Source organism: Protopterus annectens, chromosome 7.part1 (assembly GCF_019279795.1).
Source record: "Protopterus annectens isolate FY-2018-M chromosome 7.part1, PAN1.0, whole genome shotgun sequence".
Classification (NCBI taxonomy): Eukaryota; Metazoa; Chordata; order Ceratodontiformes; family Protopteridae; genus Protopterus; species Protopterus annectens.
In genome coordinates, this window is record NC_056740.1 from 56978844 (window position 1) to 56999362 (window position 20519).

Below are 20519 nucleotides of genomic sequence, written 5' to 3' on the forward strand. Positions count from 1 at the left end.
GCATATCTGCAAAACACACAGCACCAAAATTACCCATTCTAAAGACTTAAACATTGCCTGTGATATAAATAGGACCTGTTGGACAGACTTGTATGCATCCCAGAGACAACCCGTTTTCTAGAACAGGTTCCCCATCTATGTGAAGCAGAGCTCCTCCCTAACCCAATTCAAGTGTAACTTGGACAACTGGATGGGGAACAAGAACCTCATCCCTGGTTTTGCACCTCTGTCTCTATTGGACACAGGCAGCCTACAAATGGTTCATCTACCAGGCTCCTGCTTAAACTTATCAAGGGTACCAGAACTTGTTAGAGATTTGGGACTGAAAAGGCTCTTGTGATTGTTTGCTAGTACACACCCATGAACCTATAAACTAGCTTGGAATCATTTTGAAGGCCCCTTCCCTTTTTTCCCCCCACAAAACTGTGCTGTTATGGACCCATTTACTGGTGTCTGATATCCATGCAAGGGGTAGCCTAAGTAAAGGACGGTGGGTTTAGTAAAGAGGATGGAATTACTAACCCAGAGTTATCACTATTCTAAGTACATAACTTACATATTTGAGATTGGAGTTCTATCTTCTTTATCATTACTCCCATGCTGAACAGTAAACAGCGCACAGTGCATGTGCTGAAGGATCACCAATGCAATACGGCTGTAATAAAATATAATAGTCCACATTTATTTTCACAACTCAAAACTTTTCTAAGTATTTTGATTAGCTTTTACCGACCAATCAGCAGTTGTTTTCCTCTAGCAGCTTAGGTTGATCTCAGCAGTGCACTGTGCATCCACAGATGCATCTCTGAGAAAATAAAGCTGTAATCAAACATAATAGTTCACTCTGCATTCCTTTAGACAAATCAGAATTTTCTAAGTATTCTGATTAAATTATACTGACCAATCAGCAATTCATTTCCTCTAGTAGCTTATGTTGCCATTACAAGTGCACTGCAGATACATCGCTGATACAATAAGGCTATAATCACACTTAATGGTTTTCTTGGCATTCCTTTTGCCATATCAATTTTTTTTCTAAGCATTTTAGTAACTTTTACCAACCAATCATTTCTTTTCTCTAGCAGCATAGGATGCCTCCTGAGTGCATTGCGCATTTTCAAAAGGATTGCCAATACAATAAGGCTATAAGCAAACATAACAGTTTGCTCTGCATTCTTTTTGGCAAATTATAATGATCAGTCAACAGTTCCTTTCCCCTAGCAACTCAGGTTGCTGACATGACTACACTGTACATACTCATTGCTGGTACACTAAGGCTGCAATCACACTTAATGGTTTGCATTGCATTCCTTCTGACAAACTATTTTTTTCTAAATAATTTGATTAGCCTTTACTGACCAATCAGCATTTTCTTTCCCAAAGCATCTCTTCACTGAATATTCATGAAATAATGCCTCAGAGAATAGTGGCATCAAAGGAAGACATGAAACTAAAGATTTTATCTAGCTTGTGTTGTCTTGCAGAAGTGTTCAGTGATGCCCATATAGCTGCCACACAAAAATTATTCACAGATGCATTTCAGAAATAGATGTGGCTCTGAGAGAATGGACCCTGGTTACATCAGTCTAACAGTTAATAGTTTTTATAACAAAATCTTATAGAACAAATACATATCTAGACACTGATAATTATGACACCTGCTTGAACAGAAACTTTCTGGAATATGAAACAAACAATTGAGAATCTTTATCCCCGGTTAAGCTGGGGGTCCAGGTTTTATTTTTACTTCAATGGAGACTATTTTGTGGTCTGACCTTACCAAGGAAGGCATTACATTAGGGGGTGTGCAGCACTCTCCCCATATTAGTGAGGACCAGATCCAGTATGGTTGCACCCCTGGTTGGTGTATTGACTATGAAACCAACCAAATTAGACCAAAGACAACTAACTAAACAAAAATAGTTCCAGACTACGAGTAGGATGAATCCTTTTAAAATCTTTTGGTGGATTTATAATAAATTTTAAAAAGGATTCATCCTACTCGTAGTCTGGAACTATTTTTGCTTTATTTGGTGTATTGACTATCTCGTCCATGGAGTTTGTGTTTACAAAATCCAGGAATCTTTGTGTATGTATGTTTGATGTCGTATAGGATTCCCAGTTACTAGTGGGGTAATTAAAGTCACCCATGAATATGGTACGGTTTCCTGAGTCATACAGGGGGACCAACAGCTTGCAAGGAAGTGGTATTGGATTTTATCTATGGTGATTCGAACATGGAGCAGCTCAAGTGCATTGTCCGGTTTGATCAGCCTTCAAGTGTCTTTATTTTTTATGTAAATAGAGACACCTCCACCTTTAGTCCCTGCCTGTGAAGTAGCTGGTCTAAATGTGTGGAAGACATTATAACCTTGCACTGTTGGTGTGCTCTCTTCAGCTTTAAACCATCTTTCAGAGAGTGCACAGACATCAGCATTCTCTCAGGTAAAGTGAGCTTCCAGGGAGTGGAGTTTTTTGTTTAGGCTCCTAGGATTGAGCAGTAATGCCTTTAGATTTTCTTGGTTTTGATTTGCTACGTCGTTAGTACTTTCAGTTTGGCATTGCCTAAAAAAGGCACTATGGGGGAAGACAATGTTTTAGCTAATATTCGAAAGCCTAGAGGGGAGAGGTGTAAACCATCCCTGGCAAAGCAGCATGGTCTGTTGACCATCTCCTTCCATGTTGACAAATACTGCACCCCCTTAGAATGATACCAGAAACTCAGCCAATTATTAAAGTCAATCATCTTTTGTTCATATTGTGGCATCATCCTTGAAGAAGGTAAAATGCTGCTCAATGCTAGGCTCATATCAGCCTGAGACACATATTCCAAGAGCTCTATGATGTCTCTCTTCATATAGTCTAGGGAAGTACGTCTCAGGTCATTTACTCCCACATGGACTATGACTGAGTTATCTTGGTAATTGTGGTCCATTGACCTGATTGCATGCATAATGTGGTGGATCCTAGCCCCTGATAAGCAACTGAACGTAACTTTCTCCTTACTCAGCCTAGTGAGAGGGACATCAGTGTGTCTCACGATGGAGTCTCCAATGACTAGAATGTTGGATTGTGTGTTGACTTGCCTTACAGACTTAGAGGTAGAGGCTCCATGAGATGTAGCTCTATGTGTTGAAGTGGGTGTTGGTTTGAAAGAGTGTGCTTGGGGCTGCTGACCATCCACTCTTGGAAATGGCCCATGACCCTAAAGCAGAAGCATATGTGGTAACTATCACAATCAAAGTAGGAACTAGAAAGGAATTGCCAAGGGACAAGTTGCTGTCTTGAATTTACCATCGGATATGGTCCTTGCACTTCTTTGATATTCTGACCAGAAAGTCCAAAAGGCTCTATAAGCTGCTTTCCCTGAACCATCAAAGGCCATTGCAAATGCTTCATGTAAAAGATGTCTTTGGTTACCATGTACCAAGTAAACTGAGGAGGACATCAAATCTAGGGCCCCAAGGCAAACAGCTGCCAGAATAATTTGTTGAAGAATCTGAGATACTGGTTGTTTGTAGACAAAGGATCTTATCAGAAGGAAAAAAGGCTAAAAAAAAAAGAGGGGGTCCATAACACATCAGATGAAAATTAGGGTATACGAGGACATCAACTAAGACTTTGCTGTATTTACCACAATCTCCAAGGACTGAAACTAAGATAGAACACAGTTCCTGTCTAATAGACGAGTCATCATACTTGCAGCTGCTAGGAGCCAGCCATTCAGGTAAGGGAAAACCTTGGTTTCCTGCAGCTTCAGCTGAGCTGTTATGACTGCTATGCATTACATGAAAATCTTGAGAGTAGAGGTGAGACTAATTGAAGAACCCAGAATTGGTAGTGATGGGCTGTTATGCAAACGTGCAGGAACATTCAAGACTTATTTGTTATTTTTATGTGCAGATAGGTATCTTGAAGGTCCAAAGGACACATCCAGTCTCCTTCATACAGACACAGAAGAATGGACTGCATCAATACCATGAGAAAAAACTCAGTGTGGGCCCAAGTTTTTTTATCATGCTGGGAACTAAAAAGAACCTGGAGTAAAATTCTTGTTCTTAATAGTCTGGCAGTCTCCTGAATGGCTCTTTTAATTAAAGACTTAACACTTCTATTCTGTCCACAGCTCTTTGACAAAGCAACATGTGAAGAAAGGGTAAAAACTCACCTGAGTAGGATAGGAGGATAAAAGAATGGTTTCTGAATATAACCATCCTTACACACTTGGAAAAGTGGAAAATAACTCAGGTTCCAACTGCCCACACAGTGAAGCAGTAAAGCAAGCCTTCAAAGATTAGATTGAAGCCACTGATCCTTCTGCCAAGGCTGTCCTCCTTTTAGCTGATGGCCATTCTCAAAACTTATGTGGCCTCTATGGCTTCTTGCAGAGTTTTGATTATCAAACCTTTGCTGAATGCACCTAAAAAGTACTGTAAAAGCCTTTGTGGCATCTTAAAATGTTGTGCTGAGTCATCTGGAACTTAACTCCAACAGTACTGAAGGTTTTGCCCTCCTGTTCTTGAAACTCAGCTTTTACTGTGTGACCAAAGAAGAGGTTACTATCAAATGAGGCATTAAGGAAACTGGCCTTGGTATTCTTGGCAAAATTAGTAAAAACAGTGCCAGGCATGATGTTTATGTGTAATTGCCGTTCCAGCTGCCCCTGATGCCCCATCCAACACATTAGGCACAAGTTACATAGAGATATTAGATAAGAAGGATATGTATGACAACAGATAGAGTGGCTTCTTCTTATCTTCTCCTTTTGTCAGCTCTTCCAGAGTCTTGTAGGTCTCCTGTATCAAGTCTTTCTGAAATCTTACAATGTGAGGCATGTAGTTTATCAGATTCAGGCTCAGTGTGAAAGATGACTAGACATGCTTCCCTATGCAATCTAAGACACATGATGCTTTGTTTCATGGGTGAACTGCAGGGGTCTGCAGAATAAGAACCTTCTTCAAGGCAGCTGTGACCACTACAGAGTTCACTTTAAGGCTAAGAAGCAAGTCCTGCCCAGTCCTGGATGACTGAAGGATCCTATCTAGTCCCTCTGGAATCTTGTCCACCACATCTGGGTTCTTCCTTGACATATTTCCCACCAGCTGCACCATCTTATTTGGTGGGGACATCATCAAGGAGATTGACTTAAAGTGGAAGGAGTTCTCTAAGTTGAGTTCTGAGAGGAGAAAGAGGCTTGGGGGTCCATCCTGCCTTGGCCCAAATTATCTTGAGGATCCCAACAAATTTACAAACTTGCAATATGAGGGCTGGGGATTCCAATGTTTTACTTTATCCTTATTGATAGCTAGGATGGGAGCACAATGAGTGGGTCTATGTGCTTCTTCTTGCACTTGCACTATCCTGACCACATCCGCAAGGAGGATTCCAAGGTGGAGGGACTAGACGCTAAATGACATCCTGGGGGACCCCAGTCAAAGCATCCTGTACTGGAAGGAGATGGATTGGTATTAATGGAGGCAAATGTGATCCCTAGGCACCAACAGTCATAGTCCAAGCTGGGGGAGGCAGCATGAAGTGAGACTTGCATGGATGGATCTTGGACTGAAATCTATCCCTGCTGTATCACCAATGATCACAGCATGAAAATTCCGAGGACTGGAAAAAGTCTCAAACCCCAATACCAATAAGTAACTCAGCATCAAAGCTGTGGACCTCAACTCTAAGCACCAAAAGACTGACCTCAGAAATGGAATCATCAGGCCTGAGGCAGGTGGATCTGAATCTGATACCAAGCTATGAACTCTTGACATAAAAAAGGCTTCATTGATCAAGAAAGACTCGTGGTCAGTACCCTGACAGTGCAGTAAACTACAAAAAGCTGAAGGTCAACAGTTGTGGCCCCCAAGACCAGGATCACAAGTTGATCCTAAGAAGGCCATCAACGTCAACCCTGGCATTGGTGTATCCACCACAGGGCAATTGATATTGAAACCTGACAAGTTCCCTGAAAAGGAAGGAAAAGTTCCTGAAACAGAAAATCTTGACAAAAAAGCTGGTCTGTTCACCTCAGTATTACTGGGGAGATGAAACCAGGGACCACATTTGCTGCATCAAAAGAAAGACTTTCCACATTTTATTATAATCCAAATCATTAGTAATGGACCTCCTAGACCTGACACTAGACAAGCAACACTGCTAAGTCTGGATCTTGATTTTTTTGAAATAGACAGGCCAGCAGGGGAGGGAGAACCCAGGGATTCTGTTTGTTGTTGGGGGTGGTAGCATCTTTGTCAGCAGTAGACAGCTTCCTCTTGAGGTCAGAAGATGAAACTGAAACTGAGAGAAAACACTCAATGCCTCAAGTCCTGCAGTAGCCTAAAGATTTTCCAACTCTAAGAGATCATGCCTGTCTTTCAAGATGTAAGGAACACCATATGCCAGTAAAACAATATTTGGATAGCCTGAAGATGTTATCTCTCAGTGACTGATGAGAAGCGCTTCGCAACTGTGTCTTTAAGATGTACATATCTTATGCTTTCATTAACAACTCCCTTTTTACCCATATCAGATATATTCATAATACTTCATCAAAAGCCAGTTTTGTCTGTCCCTGATCTACATTCTTCTATAGCAAACCAGTAGGGTGTATCCAATGTTCCTGTATTACAGATTCCAACAAATCTTTCCAAATTGCTTCATACTCTCAAAACCACTTACAGAGTACATGCAGCTGAGCAAGCTTGCAGTATACAAAAATGTCTAGGAGCCATGTGCTTCCCAGAGGTTAGGAAGGAGTTAATTTATGAAATTATACTCTTGGCTTACCATTCTGTCAAAAAACTGTGGTAACATACTTTTCATGCTACCAGTGAACCCTGTAAGTGGAACAGCTGGTGTAGCCTGAAAGATTTATAAGCACATACACAATAAGAATACCTTTAACAGACTTAGGTATTTAACGGTGGAAAAGACTGTTTCACCTTTCACCAACTCCACTGTCTTACTCTACTCTTTTAAATACCTCATGAAATGGGGGTCCAAAGGGACTCCTTGGCCAAACAATACATTGTGAAAATAAGCATTTGCATACCTTGGCAGGAGATGTAAATCTAGACCAACATGCCTCCTGATTATTGGTCCTGTCTCTGCAGCCCTTAATGCTGCATCCACAGAATCATATCCATACTTAATGGCATATCTATCCATCTGTGATGCATTTTGAAAAAGTCTAATTATTTCTGCCTTCTGGGTTGAATCAAGCACATATCCAAGTAATTCAATCATATTCACAGGGACACTTTAATGCATAAAGACCATTACTGTAAAAAATAACATTTTACCATATAAATAATGTCATCTGATTTATTGAATGTTTACCTTATATTTAAACGCACCTCTTGGTAAAGTTCCCTGCCATTCAACTGCAAAGCACATAAAAATTGTCTATGCATTAACATATCAACTATATTTTCCCTCTGATGTATGAAATAATGAGCTTCCAAGGGACACACACTCCTTAAAAGTTTCCATGTATTTTAACCATGGTTATACATTTCTCACTTAAGACATTACACCAGGAGACAGAAAACATTTATTGCCCCTGAGCTTTCCTTCTATTATTATTATTTGTAGTAATACCAGCAGCAGTATTCCAGCTCTCCAAATGCACCACATTGCTAATACTACTTCTTGCATACAGTGCTTCCTGTTTCTGTCTTAGCTACTCCATTATAAATTCCTAGAAGTCATAATCTCTGTTTATAAATAAATCCACAACTTACTGGTTTTCATGCAAATATCCTGCTTTTCATTAAATAATTTTCAAATTCAAATTCTCTAAAGGTTAAGGCCAATAATATGGGTGAATGATATCAAATTATTTACCATGTGCATAGTTAATAGGGGGGGGTCTTAAATAAGTTATTAATTAAATCTTTCTTTTTACTCTACCTTTCAAAATACAGTTGAAACAAATTATTTTTGTCAGATGTTTTTATGCTATTTTTATGCCAAATCTATTTAGCAATGGGATATACTTTATCATGCACAGTTATCTGTGGCATCATGTTGCACTCAAGCTGTCAATGCTTATAGCACAGGAAACTGCACATAAAAGATTAATTATTTTACAGTCAACATTTGTATATATGTATACATGTACATGCACATACACACACATATATTTATGTGTGCATCTGTACCCATATATATATATTTAAAAAATATATAATCTATGCACAACTATGTACGTGTGTGTCTGTGTGTATATAAACATATATATTTAAAAATATATAATGTATGCATATGTACACGTGTGAGTGAGTGCATATGAGTGTGCGTTTGTATATACACACACACACACACACACACACACACGCACGCACACACACACGCACACACACACACACACACACACACACACACACACACACACACACACACACACACGCACACACACACACACACGTGTGTGTGTGTGTGTGTGTATACATATAATGGAACAATAAAGCTCTTAAAATAATGCAGTGTGTATTAATATTTTATTTATTTTGGGCAGTGAAGAAAACTACCAGAATTCTGTATAACCATACATCACAATGGCACTGCCAAAAAGTTTAGTACACTCCTACAGCACTTGCAATAAACAAATATGACAACCCAATGTCCCTTTCCAACTTTGTGACTTTATCCATAAAGATACTTCATTTTGTGTAAAACATAATCTAAGACATATTTTTCAAATAATAATGCAGCGCAGACCATACCTCTCAACAACTGTCCAGATTTTCACAGAATGTACAGATTTTTGCATCATATTTTTGATCTCTTTCTCAAAATCTGTGGTTTTCTGGCAAATCACTGAGGACTGAAGTCACTAATTTTGAGTTTGAGATTTTATATCCTTCAAAAAAATGCATGCTAACACAAAACCTGTTATTCTATCAACTTTTTAAGTTTATAAGAGCAATATTTAAAATCTGTCCATATTTTTGAGCTTTTGTCCACTCATTATTTTAAGCTTTGTCCATATTTCTTATAGTAAGAGATTGCAAGATATGTGGCAGTCATACATACCTACTGTTTACACACTTAGATCTTGTATTTACAGGAGCACTGCAGCTTGTACCTACTTCTTGTGTAGTATTCACCTTCTGTGACACTACCTGCTTTTTTTCTGACAACTTGTTCAAAACAAGATTATAGCCCTAAATATCTGTCACAAGCTGGTACTTGGGGGGGGTGACAATTCCATTTTGTGTCCAGTGAGTTATATCTGAAATCACTCTCTTGGAACTCACAACTTTTATTCTCTTAGCCACCAAATGGAAGACTCACTGCCAGGTATAACTGTCTACATCCAATAAGATTTGCATGTAGTAAAGGTGAGTGGGGAAATGGAACAGGTATAAGCTGCAGTGATGATAAGATGTGGTAAGTGTCACAGCCCCCACGCTAAAGGATAATGCTGCCCAAGATGCAGAAACCTTTACAAATGCACTCTATGAGCACCTAGAAGGATTCATGGATCATGCCATCCCTAGCAAAACCAAGACTCACTCCTCTAAGAAAAGGAAACCAGTCTGGTCGACCCCTGCCATAAACAGGCTATACAATAGAAGGAGGAAACTAGTTCAGGAAAAAAAAGCAAATCCTAAGAAGGAAAGACATCCCTAATCAGTATCAGTAAGTAACTAAGATTCCTCATAAAATCATCCAAGGCTAACTTCGAAAGAAAAATAGCCAAGGATTCAAAAAATAACCACAAAGCCTTCTTTAGCTATGTTAAGAATCTAAGTGGCAACTCGCAGATATGCACTGAACTAGTGCAAAATAGCACAAAATAAACTGAACCTACTGATATTGCCAACATCCTGGCAGATAGATTCAGTGCAAACTTCACCCCCCTCTCACCCCCAAAAAGGCCCACAACAATACTGGAAAAGTGTAGTGTCTCGAAAATCACAGACGCACAGGTGAAAACTGCCCTTTCAAAAGCCAAAAACACAGCGTCAATAGGGCCAGATGGTGTTCCAGGCTGCGTCTTGCATGAACTACAGAACGAACTAACCCCCCACCTAAACACCCTGTTCAACCTCAACCTCTCCACAGGCTACGTGCCCATAGAATGGCACACAGCAACGGTTATTCCACTCCACAAAGGAGGGGGCCACAACTGACCCTGGTAACTATCTGACTAGCCTGGTCTGCAAGGTTATGGATCGCATCATCATGGAACTTATTAACAAAGACATTGGGAACCTCCAAACACTTGACCTGACCCAGTTTGGCTTTGTTAAGGGCAGATCATGCCTACTAAACCTGGTTGACTTCTTCGAGACAGTCACCAAGGCCATAGACGAGGGAAAGGTTGTTCACACAGCATACCTTGACCTCGCCAAGGCTTTTGACACAATTCCCCACTCAGGTGTTACAGAAAAACTCACCAGCCTGAACATAAACCCCTATGTCACAAGATGGGTTGCCAACTGGCTTACAGACAGAACTCACACGGTAAGAATAGCGGGCTCCAGGTCCGACTCTAAACCAGTCACAAGGGGTGTCCCGCAAGGCTTGGTCCTGGGACTCCTACTGTTCGGCATATACTTCTCAGAAGTACAGGCAAACACAGGAGGACTATGGCTAACCAAGTTCACTGATGACTGCAAACTGGGAGCCATAATTGACTCTTCGGCTGACACGGACATCCTCCAAAAGGGCCTTACTGAGATGGACACCTGGTGTCAAAGTCATGGCCTCAAGCTAAATGCCAAAAAATGCATAGTCATCCCGTTTGGGAAAAACAAAACACTCACGAATTACCACATAGGTGGCAGCCCCCTTAATACAGAGGAGGTAGTAAGAGATATGGGGACCCAGGTAGTTAGTAATCTCTCCTTTGACAATCTTATTGCTAAAGTAGTTAGGAAATCCTTCTATGTGGCCCATCTAATTACTAAAGGGTTCGCATCTAGAAATAAAGAGGTTATAGTGCCCCTCTACTCATCACTCATCAGACCCATCATGGAATACAATGCCCCATTTGGGATGTACATCAAAAGACACTTCCAACAGCTGGAAAGACCACAAAAATTACCTCACCAAGAGGATTACTGGCCTCAAACATATGTCCTATGCAGCCTGACTGAAAAAACTCTGGCTGTACTCAGTGGCATATCGCTTACTCAGAGGTGATCTCTGCCTGAATTACAAAGCCATGTCCAACTCAGAATTGATGGACATGCTCCACCTAAAGAAATCCAAGTCACTGTGTGCCACATGCTCTAGTGAGCTAAACCTTGCCACAACAATAAATAGAACATGCTGGAGGGATAGATTCCTGTCACAGAGACTCCCCATGCTTTGGAACAAAATTCCAAACTACATTAGGCAGAGTCCCTCACTAACACTCTTCAAGAGAAACCTTGACGAGTGGATGAGTAACAGAAAATACACCTCTGGGATAACTTCATTGACTCTGCTTGACAGAGGATTAGTTAATTAATCAATGGGGCGGCGAAAACCGACACACTCTGGCTAGGCTTATAAATGCACTCGGGCAGATAGCCTAGTACCTACCTATGAACCTATGAACCTATTAAAAGAACCAGAAAGGACTTGGAAAGGGGAGATGGGGAGATAATCATATTGCTTTGACTTCTCTGCTTACTTCATCACTTGAAAAATTATTAGAGGGAAGAATTTTAAATACAGTGCTCTTAGCAATCCCCACCTTTTCAGAGCTTTGAAATTTGACCCTAGCACTTTTGTTGCTACACTGACATTTATCACGGAATTTAACAAACCAAAATTTTTTATAATACTTGGTAGTTCCATTTATTAATTTTATATGTTATCCATGCATTTCAGTATTTTTCATACTGAATCAGTGGTTTTCCTTTTACTTCTACAACATTAATATTGCCATTTAGAAAGATTACACCTTCTCGGGGATGGAATCTATCTTGAACAAAATGACAGAAGTATGGCAGGCTCTACCAGATGTTTGAAATATTCATTATTTTGTAAATATGTCAGCACTTTTTAGTTCTTACAAATGCAGCAATTAGAGACAAATTCTCACATAGGTATAACTTCATTTACATGAATGTTCTTCTTAAACATGCAAACTTTTCACGACCAGTCAGTAAGATAGCATGTATTTAAACATTTCAGTTAAACTGCTATTAGGAATCATAGTGTTTTTAAACACTGACTTACTTTGGTTCAGTAGCTGGTTCCCATGTTCTACAAAATAAGTACTGACCATCTGCATTAACAATGTGAGGGACTGTATCATATGAAATGCCTTGTGGGGTCAGTCTTGCTCCTTTTTCTTCTGGCATTATGGATGTTGTAGCTAGAAAAAATGATTAGACAATATTATGTGATAAGGAAAATATGTCATACATTGTGACAGATGGAAACAAATACTGTGTTTACAGTAATGTAGTAGACTATTGCCATGAAATATTGGAACATCTCATGACAAACGACAAAGTGCTACTCCTTACCATTGATTTCAAGATGCATTAAACAAGTCCTATCATTAAATACAAAATGTAATCTATATATATTTTATACTATCATGCCATTACATACCAACTGAAATCTCCGTATTAAGGGAAGGCCCCCAATGCTCTGGCAAAAATTTCCCCTAGAGTGCAAATACCACCTTGGGTCTCCCCAGAAAGGTGCTATTGGCCTAGTTGGGCTAACCCGGTGAACAAAGGATAAAATAAAAATAAATGAATAAAATAAATATTTCATGGAATATGCTTTGACAGTGGCTGAAGGTATTCAAAAAAGGTTAGTTGTGCAGTGTTACTAGCACTCCACTGTTATCTAGTACTGCCATTCAGCTAACTAGCATTCATAGACATGAAAGAGTCACATGGGGCAAAAACTCATCAGACAATCATTTGCATGACTCTGAGGAAGGAAATGGTAATTAGGATAGAACTGCTAATCCAGATATATCGTTATGGTAAGTATGCAGCTTTCATACCTGGGACTGTAGTTCTAGCCTTTTTACTTCTACGACCAAGTCCCAAACTAAACTTTTGGATACATCCTCATGAAAGAATGCCCTGGATAAATCTGGCACTAAAAGGAAGCCATGGATCAAGAGATCACATCCAACTTCTAGTGCCTTGCAAAAAATATTCATTGATGCCTACACAGCAGCTGCACAATATCATCCAAGAATGCATTCTTGAAAAAAGCTTGAGAAACAGTCATAGACCAATTCCTCTTCAACGGTCCAGAATTTCACATAAGGTCCAGATTTTTGTGTGATATTTTTGGCCTGTTCTTCATAAAATCTGTGGTTTTCTGGCAAATTGTTGAGGATTAAATTCATTAAACAATAATAACGGACATTTGAGTTTCAGACTTCACATCCTTCAAAAAATGCATGTTAATCCAAAACCTGTTATTTTAGAAACTTTCTAAATCTATAAGAACAATGGTTAAAATCTGTCCTTGAATTTGGACATTTTTTACCCCATTACCTCTGGTTTTGCCCAGAATTATTGTGCTAAGAGATTGAGAGGTATCCATAGGCCTGAAAGAGTGAGCTCTACGTTCAGTTATTAAGGTTCTGTTATATTTTGAAACAAAATTTAGTGAATCACAAGATCTGTTTTGGAAGAGCCGAATTTTAATACTTTTGTTCTCCACTTTTTTTGGAAATGAGAATAATTTCTTAGTCGTCTGGTTCTGTCCAAGTGACTTGCCTGTGGCCATCCATGCAGTGTAGCAGACATTCAGATTAACTCAAAAAGATTACTAAGAATGTTATGAGGACACAAACTGGAATCAAGTAATATCCCCATGTATTTTCTGCAGTTGCTTCCGTGGAAGAGCTGGGGGTGTGTGGTTCTAACTGTAATAAACAGATCGCTACAATGTAATGATCAGGTTATTGGAGATTTTCTTTCTTTTTTTTTTTTTGCTCAGTGGAAGAGCTAGTTGGAGGGTATAGATGCAACTTTAATAACTCAGTTGCTGTAGTGATCAGGTTATTACATGGAAGTTTTTTTTGTTGTTTGATTTTCACTTTAAATGCTGAGGGGGTGGGGTACAGGCTTGTGTTATTGACACAGGGCGCTGACTGAGCCAGCTACGCTTCTGCATTTATGTGCTATTACTGTTCTGCTTTCCTTTCTCATGCTTACTTCTCCCTATAATTCAGTTCCATTACATGCTCTGTTTCTTCAAAAAGGCCTTGCAACTTTGCAAGAATCCTACTTTCTATAGCAGGTACTAATACAAGTACTTTATTTCCTGTTTTGAACTCTGTCTGGCGACTGTTTCTGTTATACATTCTCTTATGTGGATGCTACCCAGTCTACATATGTTGTCGCACTAAAGGCATTACAGCTCTTAATCAGTACTGTAGCTCTGAAAAATGCAATGTTTCTCTCTTAAATGAAGCATTTTCTTCCTCCCATGTTTATTTTGCTATATCTAGCAAGCCTTGAGGTGTTGGCCATATATCAATTCAATAATATGAAGCCAGCGAAGATATGACAGCAGTTGTTCCTCTTCCCCCACTATTTCTACAGCCTTTTGCAACATAGATTTTAAAATTTTTCATATGTGCTCAATTTGAGAATCCATTTGAGGGTGATACACAGATGCCCTTAGCTATTTCGCTTTAAAGGACTGGCAAAGTCCATGCATTACACTGGATATGAATGGGGGTTGGCTAGTCAGTGAGAATTTCTCATGAAATGCTTACCCTACGAAGAGCAATACTAGCTGTTTAGCTACAGACTTTGCATTGACTCTTTACAGAGATGCTGCCTCAAAAAGTGTTTTTCTATAATTACCACGATATACCCATGGACATTACTTGATTTCAGAAGTGTACTCACAATATTCATTACTCTGTGCTCAAAAGGGATTTTTACACTGACCAACACTGTCATAGCATTCTTAAATCCTGGGATGGGTTCTGTCAGGTCAGGTAGTACAAAAGCTCTTTATGTACTTCATAGTATAAGGCCAGTAAAACTGAACCAAAAGCCTAGCCCTTATTTTGTTTATTTTTAAATAACCAACCAAAAATGGCTGTGTGTTAATTTCACTACAAGTATTCTAAAAGATTTTTGACTTAATAACTGCAGCAGTGTATGTTCTCAATGTTTGATTACTCTACACAGAAGGTCATTTATTAGCTCAAAGTAGGTGCGTGTAATGAGTCTATCCTATTCTTTTCGCTCCCTCTCTCCTTTTTCTATGTTGACTCTACCTTCATGCAGGGTATCATCTTCCCACTGAGCTTTCCTGAAATCACTATGGTTTATCTAGACGTCAGCCAAGTCAGTACTTTATTTAGTATTCTAACATAAAGTGGAGGCTGTAGCCTCTTCTCCTATAAATACAGGCACAAACTTTTCCCCTTCACCTAGTTAATCCCTTTGAAGAGAAAAAAATGAAAATAATTTTCCCACCAGAGGCACTGGTTGTTTCCTTTTTTCCATCAGGGTAGTTCTTCCTGCTTTCCTCTTAGACCATACCTCTCAACCTCTTAGTGTAAGAAATGTAGACAAAGCCTAAATAATGGGTGGACAAAGGTCTAAAATAGGGATAGATTTTAAAAATTGCTGTTATAAAGTTTGAAACTAGCTAGAATGAAAGGTTTTATATTAGTGTGTATTTTTGAAGGATATAAAGTCTGAAACTCAAATGTGTGTCACTAATTAGTGACTTCAATCTTCAGTGATTTGCCAGAAAATCACAAATTTTATGAGAAACAGACCACAAATATGAGGCAAAAATGTAAACATTATGTGAAAATATGAACAGTTGAGAGGTATGCCTTAGACTCTTTCTTTTGTTTCTGGCTGGCTGATTTGGTAGAGCAGCATACCTCTCAAATGTGCAGATTTTCGCAGAATGTCCAGACTTTTGTCTCATATTCTTGGCCTGTTCTGCCTAAAATTTGTGGTTTTCTGGAAATTCTGGAGAATCTTTGTAAGAAATGACACACAAAGGGGGGGGGTGCCATGCACTCATCCTTAACTGGGTAGCCCTCTTTTTTTACCCTCTGCAGTTATAAATATTAACAATGTATGTGTAGTAAAGTAATACTTCAAAAATGGTACTATCAACATTAGGAAGCAAGGAGACGTGGACGCTAACATGATCAGGTATATGTAAGTCAATGAAATAATAACCGCGGTATATCATCCATATTTTCATTTAAATTGCATGCATGGAGTGTGACGGTATGGTGAGTATGTGTGGGGAGAAAGATAAACATATCGAGAGATATGCTTGGCTGTTTAAGTTATTAATATTAGCAATAGTCTATATTATATCAATATTACAAACTGGGCATTCAGCATTAAGGACCAAATTAGCATCTGCAAGCAGACATGACCTGGTAAGCATATGAAGTGAAACTAACACTGTGGGATATATAGAGTCAGAATTATTGGAATGGGTCTGTAAAAAGTATGAAAATGTGAAATATGCATCATAACTCCTTTAATCAGAGAAAAATAGAGTGTGGTACTGAAAGTTCACCCAGAATCTATAAACATCCATACACTTCCACCAAATGTGATGATCACCAACCTCATTCTGCATGCAGCACCACCATAAAGCCAAATTTTTCCTCCTAACTTTATAAACATCCCCATGCTGTTCACAACAATTTATCTTGATTTTATTTATGGACGGCGCAGTGGTGCAGCGGTAGCATTGTCGCCTCACAGCAAGAGGTTCTCCGGTTCGATGCTGGGGTGCCTTCTGTGCGGAGTCTGCATGTCCTCCCTGTGTTTGTGTGGGTTTCCTCCGGGTGCTCCGGTTTCCTCCCACATTACAAAGATATGCATCTGGAGCCTTTCTCCCCGGGCCTCCTCTGAAAATTGGCTTTGTTCCAAGTCAGACTTTCCCGGTTAGCAAATGTGAAATAAATAAAATTATTTCTTTAGCTCAGTTAATATCCTGGAATTATGTAGTAAGTGTTACAGACTCAAAAACACACAAAGCTTAAAAACAGAAGAAACCTATTAGACACCAGTAAAGGGGACCAATTAAACAACCCCTCTGACAATAAAAGCAATTATTAAATAATTATTAATTAGCCACAGATGGATAAATACAATATTATGTGAGCCACTCATAAATAATAATTAAATAAATAAGTAAAGCTAATATATCGACAGGTAATGTAGTCCACTAATGAAAATTCATTGAATAAAATTAATGTTCAAAGTCTCATTTTCAATTCATTGCTTAATTCATTGAGTTGAAAAGTCTCCTTCCCCCTCCCCCAAAAATGTGTCCTTTTCTTTTCAAATATGAAATACATCTAAATACAAATCTGAGTGGTTGGAGTAATATTTAAAAAGAAATTTAGAAGGCCACTATTTTCTGCATGTGCTTCTAAAAATATAATACTACAGAGCTAGTAACTGAAACATTACAAATATATGTGTTCTCATATTCTAATCAAGTTCCTCATCTTAGTATGCCGCAAGAAATATTTATTATATAAACAAATAATAACACAGATCACTGTTGAATTACAATATCCCTTATGATTAGGCTACTTTGGAAGCCCGAAGGTTCAAAACTTCAAACTTCATATGGTTAAGACTACAAGATCGAAGTTTTGAAACTTCATATGGTTTAAATGGAGATTGCCGTACAGTGCGGAAAGGGAAATTTACCGTTCTCTTCACTGTCGTGCAACCTCTGAGTTGGTATATTTAATTAGCAGAGGGTGTGGGGGTGCAGGTGGGCTTTATTGAAGTTTTGAACTTTCAAAACTTCGATGTTATGGTCCTGACCATATGAAGTTCAAAGTTTTGAAAGTTTGAGCTTCCAAAGTAGATCCAATTAGGCACTCTAAATATATGGTCCTTAACAGAATGTGTGGTTCTTAAGTGCCTACAAAGGCATATAGAACAACCTTTGAATGGGAGGATATTGATAGAGGGGGTTACCATCTCTTGAAGTATCGCAGAACTGACCAACCAGCCCATTAAGCTCAATGAATTCTTGAAAGAAATCTTAGGGGCGCTAGAAAGAATACGCCAAGACCACAGTCACTCAACACAATGTACAAATGTTTTTTTTCTATGTTATTCTACTTTCTAATCTTATGACAACTTACATATCTTGCAAATTAAGAAATTAAGATTTGGTAGCAAAAAAAAAAAAAATATATATATATATATATATACATATACATATATATATATATATATATATATATATATATATACTTACCATAATAATAGATCCATGTTCTCTGATTTTTATCTGGTTCAGTGTATGGGTTGTCAGATTCGACGGGAAGCTTTTATGGTACCAGGGCTCTGACTCCTCCCCTACCCATAATTCCCTGTTCTCCACTCCCTTCCTTCAGATAAAGCTTGCCTTGAAAGTACACCACTTTCTTTAATACAGAATACCCCATACATTCCATAAAACCCACAGAAAAGGTAAATGACAACAGCCAATAGGGGAGTACACAGACAGGGTGAAAAGTGTATGCCACTCAGTAATCTTGAAGCTATAGGTTTCAATTTAGAAGGGGGTAGGAGGGAGGGCTGTTGAACTGGACTTTTTGTATCCAGTCTTGTCTATTTTCATACAATTCAGTGTATAGGACAGATTCCCAAGATATCTTTCTGGGCAGTATCAAGGAAGGATATTCCTGAGAATGGTGGAACCAAATAAGGAATGTGATCTGGACTGTATGTCCAACTTACAATGAGAGACAAAAGTATAAATTGCTGACCAAGGTGCTGCTGCACAAATATCCTCAACAGGCATCCTCTTTGTAAAGGCCATTGAGGTAGCTACTGCTCAAGTTGAATGAGCTTTTGGTTTATATACCAATATCAAATTCTTCTTATTATAGATAAAAGAAATGCAATCTGACAGCCATCGTGAAAGTGTTACTTCAGTGGCAGCCTTCCCCAACCTTTGTTTAGAGAAGGCAACACAGAATTCATAGGTTCATACTAGGCTAACTGCTTTTGTGGGCCATTTTAAGCCTAGCCATTTACCCCATCTGAGAATCAAACCCTGGACCCTGTGTTTGTAAGGTGAACACCTTAACCGTTATGCCAACCTTCCACCCCTTTGATCAGGGACTCTGAATCTGAGTCGATGATGAGCATCTATCATATGTTAAGTATATTTCCCTTTTTTGAGTGCTGTTGAAAGAATACTGGAAGCTCTATAGATTTATTTAAATTTGCTTCTGATGCTACTTTAGGGACAAAGGATGGATTGGTTCCCAGCAAAACTATCTTTGTGGAATATCACATACAGAGCCTTAGAAGAAAATGCCTGTAATTCTGAAATTCTTCTGGCCAAAGAAACTGCTATTAGAAAAATTGTCTTCCAAGTGAGAAATTTAAGGTCTGTAGAGATTGCAGGCTCAAATGGAGGTTGAGTCAAAGCTTCTAGCATGATAATAATATTGCAAGGAAGTACTATATCTCTGATTGTGCCTGTAAAAGAAAGGCCCCACTCAGAAAGGCTTAAGTAACTTCTAGGAATGCCAAGGATGAATCATTGTAACCAGTATGGAAATTTGACATTGCTGCCATCTGTACCTTAATAGTGGAATAAGTAGAACCTTTATCAAAGAGATTTGCTAGAAATTCTAAACTGGTTGGAATGCCAGAAAGGGTCTAGTCACTTAGAAGTAGCCCAATATGAAAATCTTCTCCACTTTTTATGGTATGTTTTCTTTGTGGACAGCTTCTGAAAGGCCAAAATAATTCTGATGACTGTTGTACAAAGCCTGGCAACTCTGACTGTGGTTAGAATTAGAGAAACTATGCAGTTAGATTCATGGACTTCTGGTCTGGAGGAGGCAGTCAAGATGGGTGAGACAGAAGATCTGGACAATGATCTAACATCTATTGGGGATGCTGTAGCAGAGGCCAGAAATGAGCAGTAAGGATAACCTTGGCCTTGCACTGTCTTGTTTTCTGAAAAAAAAACTTGCTCATTAAAGGTAGAGGTAGGGAAGCCACGGTGGTGCAGTGGTTAACATTGCCGCCTCACAGCAAGAGGTTCTCCGGTTCGATCCTTGGCTGAGGTGCCTTCTGTGCGGAGTCTGCATTTCCTCCCTGTGGTCGCGTGGGTTTCCTCTGGGTGCTCCAGTTCTCTCCCACAAGACATGCTGTAGGTGGATTGGATACTCTAAATTGGCTCTAGGTGTGAGTACATGCTTGTGTGTGTGCCTTCTGAGGAAGGTTGGGCACCGGGTTGGCAACTCAACACCGTAAAACTCCATTGCCAATCATGAGCAGACAGGTGATCCACTGTAGCGACCCCTAACCAGTTTAAAAAGCCGAAAGAAGAAGATTAAGGGTAGAGGTAAAAATGCATAAAGAAGACGCAGAGGACAAACTGGACTAGAGCATCCCTCAGCAACTGATCCTATGAAGGGATCATGGCAAATTAACTGCTGCACTTGTTGCTGAGACAGAAGACAAACAGACTGCAGCATAGTTGGCCACAGTGGCTGAAAATCATTGTTGCCACTATTGGATTGAGAGACCACTCATAGCAAG

General features: G+C 39.2%; 1 protein-coding gene across 2 annotated transcripts in view; it reads right to left on the reverse strand.

Moving 5' to 3' along the window:
- MGLL (monoglyceride lipase) overlaps positions 1 to 20519 on the reverse strand; it is a 1112320-nt gene that overhangs the window by 946821 nt on the left and 144980 nt on the right. For both annotated transcript variants that reach the window (XM_044078543.1, XM_044078544.1), the window contains one exon: positions 12181 to 12319. In XM_044078543.1, the coding sequence (XP_043934478.1) occupies positions 12181 to 12319 (139 nt within the window). The remainder of the gene's footprint in view (positions 1 to 12180; positions 12320 to 20519) is intronic.